Genomic DNA, 10,766 nt, shown 5'->3' with positions numbered 1-10,766 from the left:
ATCCTTCAGCCAAAACGGCTCGCCTCAGTCTGAAACGATCAATCTCTTCTCGCGAGACGGAGTCACCCGGCTGCAGTCAGCCAGGGCTAGGCAGCCCTTCTGCAAAAATCCCTCCGTCAGTTAAACAGGAGTTGGTTCGGATCAGTGAGACCCCCAGATTGGGAGGAGGACACGGATACGGGGTGGAGGGGGGGCCACTGGTAACAGACCTGCGTGTGGTGGGAAATGAGGAACTGGTGGGTTGTGATGATTGGGGCGGGGTTTGGGGAGCTGTTATAACAGGGGCCTTACCTGTCCAGGGAGTTACACGTCCCCTTGGTGCAGGGCCTCATGGTGCCCTGCACTACCTGGGCACGGAAAAGGTAAGCGGGAGCCCAGAGAGCCAGAGTGCCTGTCACAAACGCAACGGATGTGAAGCCCAGCGAGGAAAGCACGAAGCTGTAACTGTGTGGAGACGGGTAGAGGGAGAGAGAGAGAGAGAGAGACATGAGCTCACATTGAAACCAGAGTCACCTGCGAGGGTAACACTCGTGCACAGATAGACAAAAACAATAAAATGTGCGACACCAGCCTCACATCAGATACACACAGTCCTTTCCTACCAGCCCACCTCCACAACCAAGTGACTGAAGATGCCTCTTACTTTTTAGACAGTTCTTTGATGTCGGTGAGCCAGGAGGTGTTCACGAGAGCTTGTTCTGACCGTCGCTCCACTGCCCCTCTCGGTGGCTCTGGCACCACGAACACAAGCAACATCACAGCAATGAGGCCCAGGGCTGGAGTCACCTACAGGAGGAAGAAACAAGGAGTTGGACGGTCAGCGCCGAGGGAGCGGGGCACTGTCGGAGGGTCAGCGCCCCGTCGGAGGGTCAGCGCCGAGGGAGCGGGGCACCGTCGGAGGGTCAGCGCCGAGGGAGCGGGCACATTATGTCGGTATGGATGAGGTCCTGTGACCTGGCAACAGCATGGGAATGGCAGACGGGTGCCCTTTGAGTGACTGGCAGCAGAAACCAGCACCTCACTCACCCTCAAGGCCCAGTGCCAATCGTCAGCGATGTCCGTGACTTTAGAGCCGACAATATAGCCGAGGCCGCTGGAGGGAGAGAAGGCAAAGCACAGACACAAGGTTAAATACACAATCAATCCAACAGGTCCACAATGTCCACACTCCGTACCGCCCACAGAGCAAAGGAGGGCAATCTGGGAAGGAGGGTGATAAAGAGAAAAGGCCCCTCTCCCCCCCACACAGAGTAAAGGCCTCCTCTCCACCCCAACACAGAGCCTGACACAGAATAAAGCCCCCTCTCCCCCTCACACAGACCCTGACACAGAGTAAAGCCCCCTCTCCCCCTCACACAGAGTAAAGCCCCCATGCCCCACCCACACAGAGACTGACAGAGTAAAGCCCCCCCCCTCACACAGCGTAAAGCCCCCCACTCCCCTCACACAGCGTAAAGCCCCCTCTGCCCCTCACACAGCGTAAAGCCCCCTCTGCTCCCCCAACACAGCGTAAAGCCCCCTCTGCCCCTCACACAGCGTAAAGCCCCCTCTCCCCCCCAACACAGCGTAAAGCCCCCTCCCCCCCCACACAGCATAAACCCCCTCTCCCCCCCCACACAGCATAAACCCCCTCTCCCCCCCCACACAGTATAAAGCCCCCTCTCCCCCCCCACACAGACTGACAGAGTAAAGCCCCCTCTCCTGCTCACAGAGTAATGCCCAGCTCTCCCCCTCACACAGCGTAAAGCCCCGTCTCCCCCTCACACAGCGTAAAGCCCCCTCTCCCCCGCCACACAGCATAAAGTCCCCTCTCCCCCCCACACAGACTGACAGAGTAAAGCCCCCTCTCCTGCTCACAGAGTAATGCCCAGCTCTCCCTCTCACACAGAGCAAAGCCCCCTCTCCCCCCACACGGAGTAACGTCCTCCTCCCCGCCCATACTGAATCTGACAGACTCCTACCTGCCCACGGGGATGGCGAAGTAGAATATTGAGAGCATACGGCTGCGGAGGTCACCCACGAACAGGTCAGCGATGACAGTGGGGGCAATGGTGGAGTAGCTGGCTTCTCCAATCCCCACCAGCCCACGGGTGAAGAGCAGTGCCCAGAAAAACTACGGGAGGCAAAGTGGAGACGAGGGAGACGGGAGGGGAAGAAGGGGAAGAGAGAGAGAGACATGCATGCCACCCCATTCCCATCACAACATCAACATCTCAGATCATACACGTCCACCCCTCAACAGGGGGATACAGGGTGGGGTGCAACCGTGGGCAATGGTGACCCACAATGAGGCGGCATCGTGAGGGATTACCCTGGTGGGAGCAAACTGGCGACAGATTTGAGCGAAGGACGTCGGGAGTCAGAGGAAACAGTAGACGGAAAAGATGGAAGTGGCAAGTACTGGGGCCTGGAGAACTAGACGAGACGAGACTAGGGCACACGCTGTCAAGTCAGTGACATAGATTCGGCTCCAAGACGTGATTGGCGAATAGATCGGAACTGTATTGCAATATTGATCGTCCTCATTCCCGGTATGTTACTTTCGGAGAGACGTTAAAGCTTTGAATGTAGTGTAACGGAGATTTACAGGGGTTTTTAGGTACAGGCAAAGGTCAGGGAAATTAATCTCATTCTCCTTGGAGCAGAGATGATGAAGCGGTAACCTCATCGAGGTGTCCAAACTTATGAACTCTTCTGACAAGGTAAAGAGGATATTCTGTTTCCACAGGCTGGGATGTCAACAACTAGACGGTCGCAATATTAATACTGTCAGCAACAGGGCCAGGAATGAGACAAGGAGAAACTTCTTTACTCACAGAGCTGTTAGGATTTGGAATGTGCTTCCTGGGTGACTGACAGATGCTGATCCCATGGATTTCAACAAGAGAGAAGGATATATATTTTAAAGAGATGAGGTTATGGGGCAGCAGAGATAGAGCTGGAGAGTGGGACTAGCTGGGTAGCTCTTTCAGCCGCCGGGACAGATGCGATGGCTTGAATGGCCTCCCTCTGTACTGTAAAATTCTAGCAGTAAGGTGGGGGAGATGACATCTTGATCAAATGGCTAGCAGTGCAAAACCAAGGAGCAAACACCCTGTTGATCAGCTTTCAAACAGGGGGATAGAGCAGATCAAACGGGACACCAAATTTTAGACAAGTATACCAGAGCAGTAACGATAGAGGATTTTCGTTACCCACAAATTAATTGGGACCGTATTACTGTGCAAGGTAAGTTAGGAACACTATTTTTCCATTGTAACTAGGCACATCATTTTGTTTCAGGAAGCACGTTGAAAGCCCAACCAGGGAGGGGTCAGCTCTGGAGGTGGGATTTGCAAATGAGCCTGGGCAGGTCAAAGATGCATCAGTTGGGGAGCACCTGGGAGATAACAATCATAACTCAGTCGGATTTGGGACAGTTATGGAAAAGGGGAAGGGTAGAGCGGTGGGGGGGGGGGGTACGGAAGCTCTAAGCTGGGAGTACGGCCATGGTAAGATCCCATTTGGTCGAAGTGGGCTGGGAGCAACTACTTGCACATCAAACTGCGTTAGAGCGGTGGGCAGTATTGAAGGAGGAAACAGAGAGAGCGCAGAGCAAGTATGTTTCTGTAAAGACAAAGGAGTGGAGAACGATCAGGACGAAGAACATGCCAGGGCAGAGTAGGCAATGGAGCATGCACGGGTAAATGGGATTAATGTAGTTTGGCGTTTGCTGGCTGGCATTGGCATAATGTGTGAAGGGCGTGTTTCTGTGCTGTACAACTCCATGGCAGTTACAGACGGCTCATACATCGGAGCCCCAGGAGGGATATAAGACAGCACTACCAGCCTTCAATAAATAATTGTAACGCTAGAGAATAATAGAGCTCAGGATAGAAGTCTGTGAAATATTAAAATGAATTAAGGTAGAGAGAGAAGAGAATATGAACAGGTGTAACAGCCTTAAGTGGATAAACACTCTTGAGAAGTATCCCAGGCTGTCAAGGGAGGCGAGGATGGAGATATCAGGGGCTCTGACGGTAATTCTTAAACACTCTTTGGCCGCGTCTGAGGTGTCACAGGGCAAGAGGGGCAGAGCCCTGTAATAACCCAAAGAAATCGAGAAAGTGACAGAGCAGGAAATTGCAGGCCAGCCAGTCTAACCTCAGAGCGGGGATGGAGATATCAGAAAGCATTCTGAGGGACAGAAACATACCCACACTTCATCAGAAAGAACCTGCGTGGATCTGTCTGGGGGAAGTCAGTGTCTGACCGATTCGACCGAATGGTTTTGAAGTGGTAACCAGCAGTACCGGAGCAAAGGGGAATGTGCTCGAATTAGTTTCTGTGGTCTTTATAAAGGCTTTTTGGCAAGGTCCTGCACAGCAGGCTGATCAAGCAAGAACGAGCCCTGAGGACACACGACACTGTAGCACGCCAGACCGAGGGGCAGGAAGCAATGGGCGAGGGTCGATCAAGGCCTTGAGAGACCGGAATTATGTTTCTGGTGGAGTCTCGCTGGGCCCAGAGCTTGGGCTTTTGTTGCTTGAGGCGCACGTTACTAACTCAAACGCAAATGTGGGGCTATGATCAAGAAGTCTGTAACGATGCAGAAATCAACAGGATGGTAATCTGTGACGAGGAGGGCGACTGTAAAACGGACTGCCAGCAGGCTGGAAGGCCGGGCACAGCAGACGGTGAGTGGAATTTTCAACCCACGGAAGGGTGTGAGTCATGCAGTCGGGGAGGGCCAACGTGAGGGTTAGAGCTCTGGAGAGCACAGAAGGTCAGAGGGACACTGTGGTACATGCCCACACCATCCCTGAAGGCACAAGGGCATGGAAAGGCAAGCCTATCAGATACTTGCCATTATTAGCTGAGGTGTAAGGCCTTACGAGCAGGAAGCTGATGCTGGAACTGTACGTGATGCTGGTTAGGCCACAGGCACGTGTACATTTCTAAACAGGACAACGGATAGCCAGGACTGGAATGTGATCGAGGGGCTCGGGGTGGTCAGTATACAGTCTAACGGATAACTCCGGGAGGGGAGTTACAGACTGGAATCTGATCGAGGGGCTCGTGGTGGTAAGTATACAGTCTAACGGATAACTCCGGGAGGGGAGTTACAGACTGGAATCTGATCGAGGGGGTTCAGCGGGGTTTATATACAGAATAACAGATACCCCCCGGGGAGGGAGTTACAGACTGGAATCTGATCAAGGGGGTTCAGCGGGGTTTATATACAGAGTAACAGATACCCCCCGGGGAGGGAGTTACAGACTGGAATCTGATCGAGGGGGTTCAGGGGGGTTTATATACAGAATAACAGATACCCCCCGGGGAGGGAGTTACAGACTGGAATCTGATCAAGGGGGTTCAGCGGGGTTTATATACAGAGTAACAGATACCCCCCGGGGAGGGAGTTACAGACTGGAATCTGATCGAGGGGGTTCAGGGGGGTTTATATACAGAATAACAGATACCCCCCGGGGAGGGAGTTACAGACTGGAATCTGATCGAGGGGGTTCGGGGGGGGTTATATACAGAATAACAGATACACCCCGGGGAGGGAGTTACAGACTGGAATCTGACCGAGAGGCTCGGCCTGGGTTATATGCAGAATAACAAGCCCCTGGAAGCGGGTTACAGTCTAATCAAGGCTGAGTATTATGTGCAGTTGTGGAACCCACATTACAGAAGGGATGCGACAAGAGGGTGCAGAAGAGTTTCAGCAGGATGTTGCCTGGTTGGACCAAGTAGAATGGTCAGGCTGGGCTGGTCTTATATGAGGTAGCAAAGGTTGACATAGGATCTGAGAGAGGGGCCTGGTTAGGAAGGACAGGAGGGTACTTTCCCAAGGAGAGCGGTCAGCAATCAGTGGGTACACAGTCAGCAGGAGATGGACGAGAGAAGCCGGGGTGGGGGCAGTTTGGAACGCTGTCTGACAAAGGCAGCCAAGTCAGAAACTCCTGTAACATTTGAGCAGGATTCATATAGTCACTTGCATTGCTGTAACCTCCCAGGGAGGGAGAAGAGAAGGCCCAGGGCTGGTCTCCCAGAGAATGCAGTCGCTGGAAACAGTGGGGTGTTGAGGTTGGGGTCAGGCTCCTGGAAACACCAGGACCCAGAAGTACAGGGTGAACGGTGGCGTAATACAGGGTCTGGGAAATTGAGGGGTAGGGTTGTCCCAGAGGAAGTTTGGGGACAGAGGGCGAGGGCGAAAGTGAAAAGAACGGGTCAGCAAGGGAGTGGGCGAGTCTGAATCGGGAGGGTCCTGGGGGAAACACGACGTGGGGAGAGGGAGGATAGAACACAGAACTGTACAGCACAGTCCAGGCCATTCGGCCCACGATGTTGTGCCGAACTTTTACCCTAAACCTAAGATGTAACCTCCACCCCTACCTTACACTATCATCCACATGCCTGTCTAATAGCTACTTGAATGCCCCTAATGAGGCCAACTCCTCTACCATCTCTGGCAATGCATTCCACACCCTACCACTCTCTTGCGACGGGGGAATAAGGAGCGTTTGGGAGGTGGGTGGGGGCGGGTGGGCGCTAAAGGCACAAGGTCTCCCGGCGATGTGGATCCCCCCATCCCCGAGTCAGCGGCTTACCTTTTTCGGGATGAAGGAGCTCAGTAAGGTGATCACGGACCAGAAGAGAATCCCACCACTCATGATCCACTTCCTGTTGTAGCGGTCGCCCAGGTAACCAAAGATGGGAGCCAGCACCATGTAGGAGCAGATGAAGACTACGCGTGGAGGGAGAAAAAGACAGAACCGTGAGGGAACAGGGCAGGTGGTTCCCAATGGGACTCCGACTCCAAAACCTCCCACTCCCTTCAGTCCCTCTTCTCTTCTCAACAGTACTGTCCAAGGCACCCGTGAGACACGGCTCCCACACCCCGCCCTCCCGTCTCCGCACCCCAGCAAATCTCACTCGTCGTGCCAATCCATGCCCAAACCAGACGCCCCCCACAAAGCACAGGAGCTCTCCCGGAAGGAGTGAGGCCCAGGATCAGCGTGCCCCACAATCCAGGAGAGGCATTTCTCCTGAATTCCCGATTGTGTTTATTTGTGACGTTGCCCTGTCAAGGTCATCATTGCTCATGCCAAGGTGACAAGAAACCCCTCAAAGAGGTTTCGATGGTGCCAGAGGTGTTTGGTACATCTGCCCTTATTGGTCAGTGTGTAGAGTGGAGGGACATGGAAGGGTCATGTTGCGGCTGTGTCGGTGAGGCCATTTTGGGAAAATGTGTTCGATCCTGCTCTCCCTGCTGCAGGAAGGATGTTGTGAAACTTGAAAAGGTTCAGAAGAGGACATTGGAGGGTTTGAGCTCCAGGGAGAGGCTGGGAGCTGCTTTTTCTGGAGCGTCGGAGGCTGACCTTATAGAGGTTTATAAAATGATGAAGGTTGTGGACATGGTGCACAGCCCGGGGGGAGGGGGAGAGTCCAAAGTGTAGGTTTAAGGTGCGAGGGGGAAAATTTTAAATGGGCAGAAAGGGCAACATTTTAAAGCAGAGGGTGATGCATGTATGGAATGAGCTGCCAGAGGAAGTGGAGGAGGCTGGCACAATTACAACATTAAAAGGCATCTGGATGAGGACATGAATAAGAAGGGTTTAGAGCGATATGGGCCAAATGCTAGCAAATGGGATTAGAGTAACAGTGGATATCTGGTTGGCATGGACGAGATGGACCAAATGGTCTGTTTCTATGCTGTACATCTCTGACTCTTTCCGCTCCCACGGCACTGACCCCCCGATAGTGCGGTGCTCTCTCAGCACTTAAGCAAAGAGAGAGAAACAAAAAAACGCCTGAAGAACTGCAGAGGCGTAAATCAGGATTGAAAACAGAAGTTGCTGGAAAAACTGAGCAAGTCTGGCAGCATCTGTGGAGAAAAGCCAGACTTCATGTCTGGTGACAGACAGTAGCGCGGAAGGTGTTTTTCTGGAGCGGTACAGGGAGTGGGTAGAGTAATTGACGGGTAGGGAAAGACCCCAAAATGAGGGAAGAGCAATTGGACAGACAAAGGAGTTGGTCACGACCCGGCTTGGAGGATCAATAGCTGTTGGTGGGTACTATTAGTGACTAACCATAAGTAGTACGAAACCATAGACTGCATACAGTGAATAACAAGGCAACAAAGAAAGACAGAGGGGTGCCAGGACAAAGTGTGCGGTGTGACTGAGGCGTTGGTGCAGAATAGCCAGACAATACAAACTTGCCCTCTCTGACACAAAGGGTTAACAAAATTCTCACAGACGCAGCAGACACACTCACTCAGCTGTTCCAGTCCCTACTGGGTGAGTCACCGAGTCATGTGATGCTCATGTGAAGCAGTCATATGACACCCACCAGAGCACATTCCCATTGCTCCCCACACTCTCACCTGAAGCAGCCCGGCTTGCCAGCACAGAGGGAGGCTGTTTGGCCCATCTGGCCTGTGCCAGCTCTCTGAAAACGACATGGCTTAACACTGAACACTGTCCTCCCTGGAAGCCTGCACCTTCTGCCTTTTCCTGTCACAATCCCGGTCCCTCTTGCCAGTCTGAACAGACCCTGCCTCTCCGACCTCAACGCGGGCTATGTGAAAACATCTTATTCTGTGACACCCTGTTGCTGTTCCGTTTCAAACCGTATCTCCAGTCTCATCGAGGGGTCCAGGGTAGTTTACACACAGAACAAGAGACAGCTGGGGGGGGGGTGTTACAAACAGCAATCAAATTGAAGAGGGAGGGTGTTGAGCAACATATACCAGGATCAAGTTATAAACAGGGTTAAAGAAAGACTTATACACACATCATCAGAACAGGAGCAGGACACTTCAGCTGTCGAAGGAGTAGTGCTCTGGCAACTTGTCATTTCAAACAAACCTGTTGGACTGATAACCTGGTGTCGTGTGACTTCTGACTTCATCCCTCCTAGTCCAACACTGCTACTCGACATCATAACTACCATTCCACGAGATTACGGCTGCTCTGCGGCCTAACTGCCTTTGGCCCATGTCCCGTTTTCTCTCTCAGATTTAAAATTAACAACTGATTTAGCATCAGCTGCTGTTTGGAGGAAGACTGCTCCAAGCATCTACCATCCTTTGTGCGTAGAAGTGACTCCGAACATCTCTCCTGAAGAGTACGGTCCTGATTTGTACAGATACCTGGGCGTGGGTTACAGACTGGAAGTTAACCAAAGTGCTCAGGGTGGTTTATGCAGAGTGACAGATACTAGACAGTGACTAACAGACCGAGTGTAGTAACATAAAAACCAAAAGAACTACAGATGCAGTAAATCAGGAGCAAAAGAACATTGCTGGAAAAGCTCAGCAGGTCTGGCAGCATCTGTGAAGGAGAAAACAGAGCTACGTTTCGGGTCCGGTGACCGTTCCTCCCAACAACATACCTGTCTGTAGTAATCCTGAGCTGCTGTCCCCAATTTCGAAGTACTCCTCAATGTCAGGCAACACTCCTGTTGACGGCAAGGTTTTGGAGATGTCAGACACTCTCCTTTTCCGTCCTCTCTCTTCGGCCCCACTCCTCTCTGCTTCTCCCTTGCTTCCCTCCGCCCTGCCACTCACCAATGTCCTACCCATTCACATCGTCACACCCTCAACCTCCCGTTCCCCATTCCCGCAACAGCCCCCGCAACCGACACACGCCGTCCCGACCCCACCCGACCATCTTCTCAAGGCTCTCAATACAAACACCGCGCGCCGCCCCTGCTCGCCTGCCTCGGCCGACCCCCGCGCCGCCCCTGCTCACCTGCCCCTGCGAACCCCGCGCCGCCCCTGCCCACATGCCCCTGCGAACCCCGCGCCGCCCCTGCCCACATGCCCCTGCGAACCCCGCGCCGCCCCTGCCCACCTTCCCCGGCGCACCCCGCGCCGCCCCTGCCCACTGGCCCCGGCCAACCCCCGCGCCGCCCCTGCTCACCTGCCCCTGCGAACCCCGCGCCGCCCCTGCCCACATGCCCCTGCGAACCCCGCGCCGCCCCTGCCCACCTTCCCCGGCGAACCCCGCGCCACCCCTGCCCACATGCCCCTGCGAACCCCGCGCCGCCCCTGCCCACCTTCCCCGGCGAACCCCCGCGCCGCCCCTGCCCACCTGCCACGGTGAACCTGTCCATGTAATTGAGGAGGTTGATGTAACAGAGGACGCAGACGGTCAGTACCGACCTTCGGAGGCTAAGCCCGGGCCCGGCCGCCCCTTCCCGGCGGAGGGGAGCTGCTCTCGATCGGGGGGAAGGGCCGGCAGGGTCCAGGGGGGCCTCCTCCCCGTCCCCTTCCTCATCCCCGCCCGCGGGTTCGGGCCCGGAGTCCGGCTCCTCCCGCTCCCGGTCCAGGCCGTCCGCCGGCCTCAGCAGGGGCCGGGGCGGGTAACGGCTGCTCATTCTGACACCCCCCCCCCCCCCCGGGCACAGATACACACAACCCGATCGGGATCAGCGGGCCCCAGTAATTCCCTCAAACCCCGCAGCACCGACACCGGCCGCCATTGCCACCGTCTCCACCTCCTTCCCCCCCACCCCCGACCCCGCGAAAACCGAGCTGGCAGCGACACCGCCCCGTGGGAGGACTGACAGGAGGCGGGGTCTCGCAGCGACACCGCCCGGTGGGAGGACCGACTGGGAGGACTGACGGAAGGGCGGCCTCGCAGCGACACCCCGCGGTGGGAGGACTGACTGGAGGCGGTGTCTCGCAGCGACACCGCCCGGTGGGAGGACTGACTGGAGGCGGGGTCTCGCAGCGACACCGCCCGGTGGGAGGACTGACGGAAGGGCGGCCT

General features: G+C 54.9%; 1 protein-coding gene across 1 annotated transcript; it reads right to left on the bottom strand.

The window, feature by feature from the left end:
* Positions 1-270: 270 nt before the first annotated feature.
* Positions 271-10,517, bottom strand: LOC125450141 (SPNS lysolipid transporter 1, lysophospholipid). Its single transcript, XM_059643107.1, has 7 exons — positions 10,086-10,517; positions 9,385-9,450; positions 6,597-6,733; positions 1,962-2,113; positions 1,027-1,093; positions 644-786; positions 271-444 (listed from the first exon to the last, which is right to left on the bottom strand). The coding sequence occupies exons 1-7, from the start codon at positions 10,369-10,371 to the stop codon at positions 288-290; spliced, it is 1,008 nt and encodes a 335-aa protein (XP_059499090.1). The 5' UTR covers positions 10,372-10,517; the 3' UTR covers positions 271-287.
* Between the last annotated feature and the right edge of the window lie 249 nt (positions 10,518-10,766).

This window comes from Stegostoma tigrinum, chromosome 48 (assembly GCF_030684315.1).
Source record: "Stegostoma tigrinum isolate sSteTig4 chromosome 48, sSteTig4.hap1, whole genome shotgun sequence".
NCBI classification, from domain to species: Eukaryota; Metazoa; Chordata; class Chondrichthyes; order Orectolobiformes; family Stegostomatidae; genus Stegostoma; species Stegostoma tigrinum.
This window is presented reverse-complemented; position numbering and strand designations above follow the sequence as displayed.

What these genes read in the sequence shown, in the direction of transcription:
- LOC125450141 (XM_059643107.1), bottom strand. Translation starts at nt 10,371, where the DNA reads ATGAGCAGCCGTTACCCGCCCCGGCCCCTGCTGAGGCCGGCGGACGGC. An exon ending in GGACAGGTTCACCGTGGCAG is followed by an intron (nt 9,451 to 10,085) that starts GTGGGCAGGGGC and finishes TGCCGTCAACAG; the next exon opens with GAGTGTTGCCTGACATTGAG. An exon ending in TTCGCCATCCCCGTGGGCAG is followed by an intron (nt 1,094 to 1,961) that starts GTAGGAGTCTGT and finishes CTCTCCCTCCAG; the next exon opens with CGGCCTCGGCTATATTGTCG.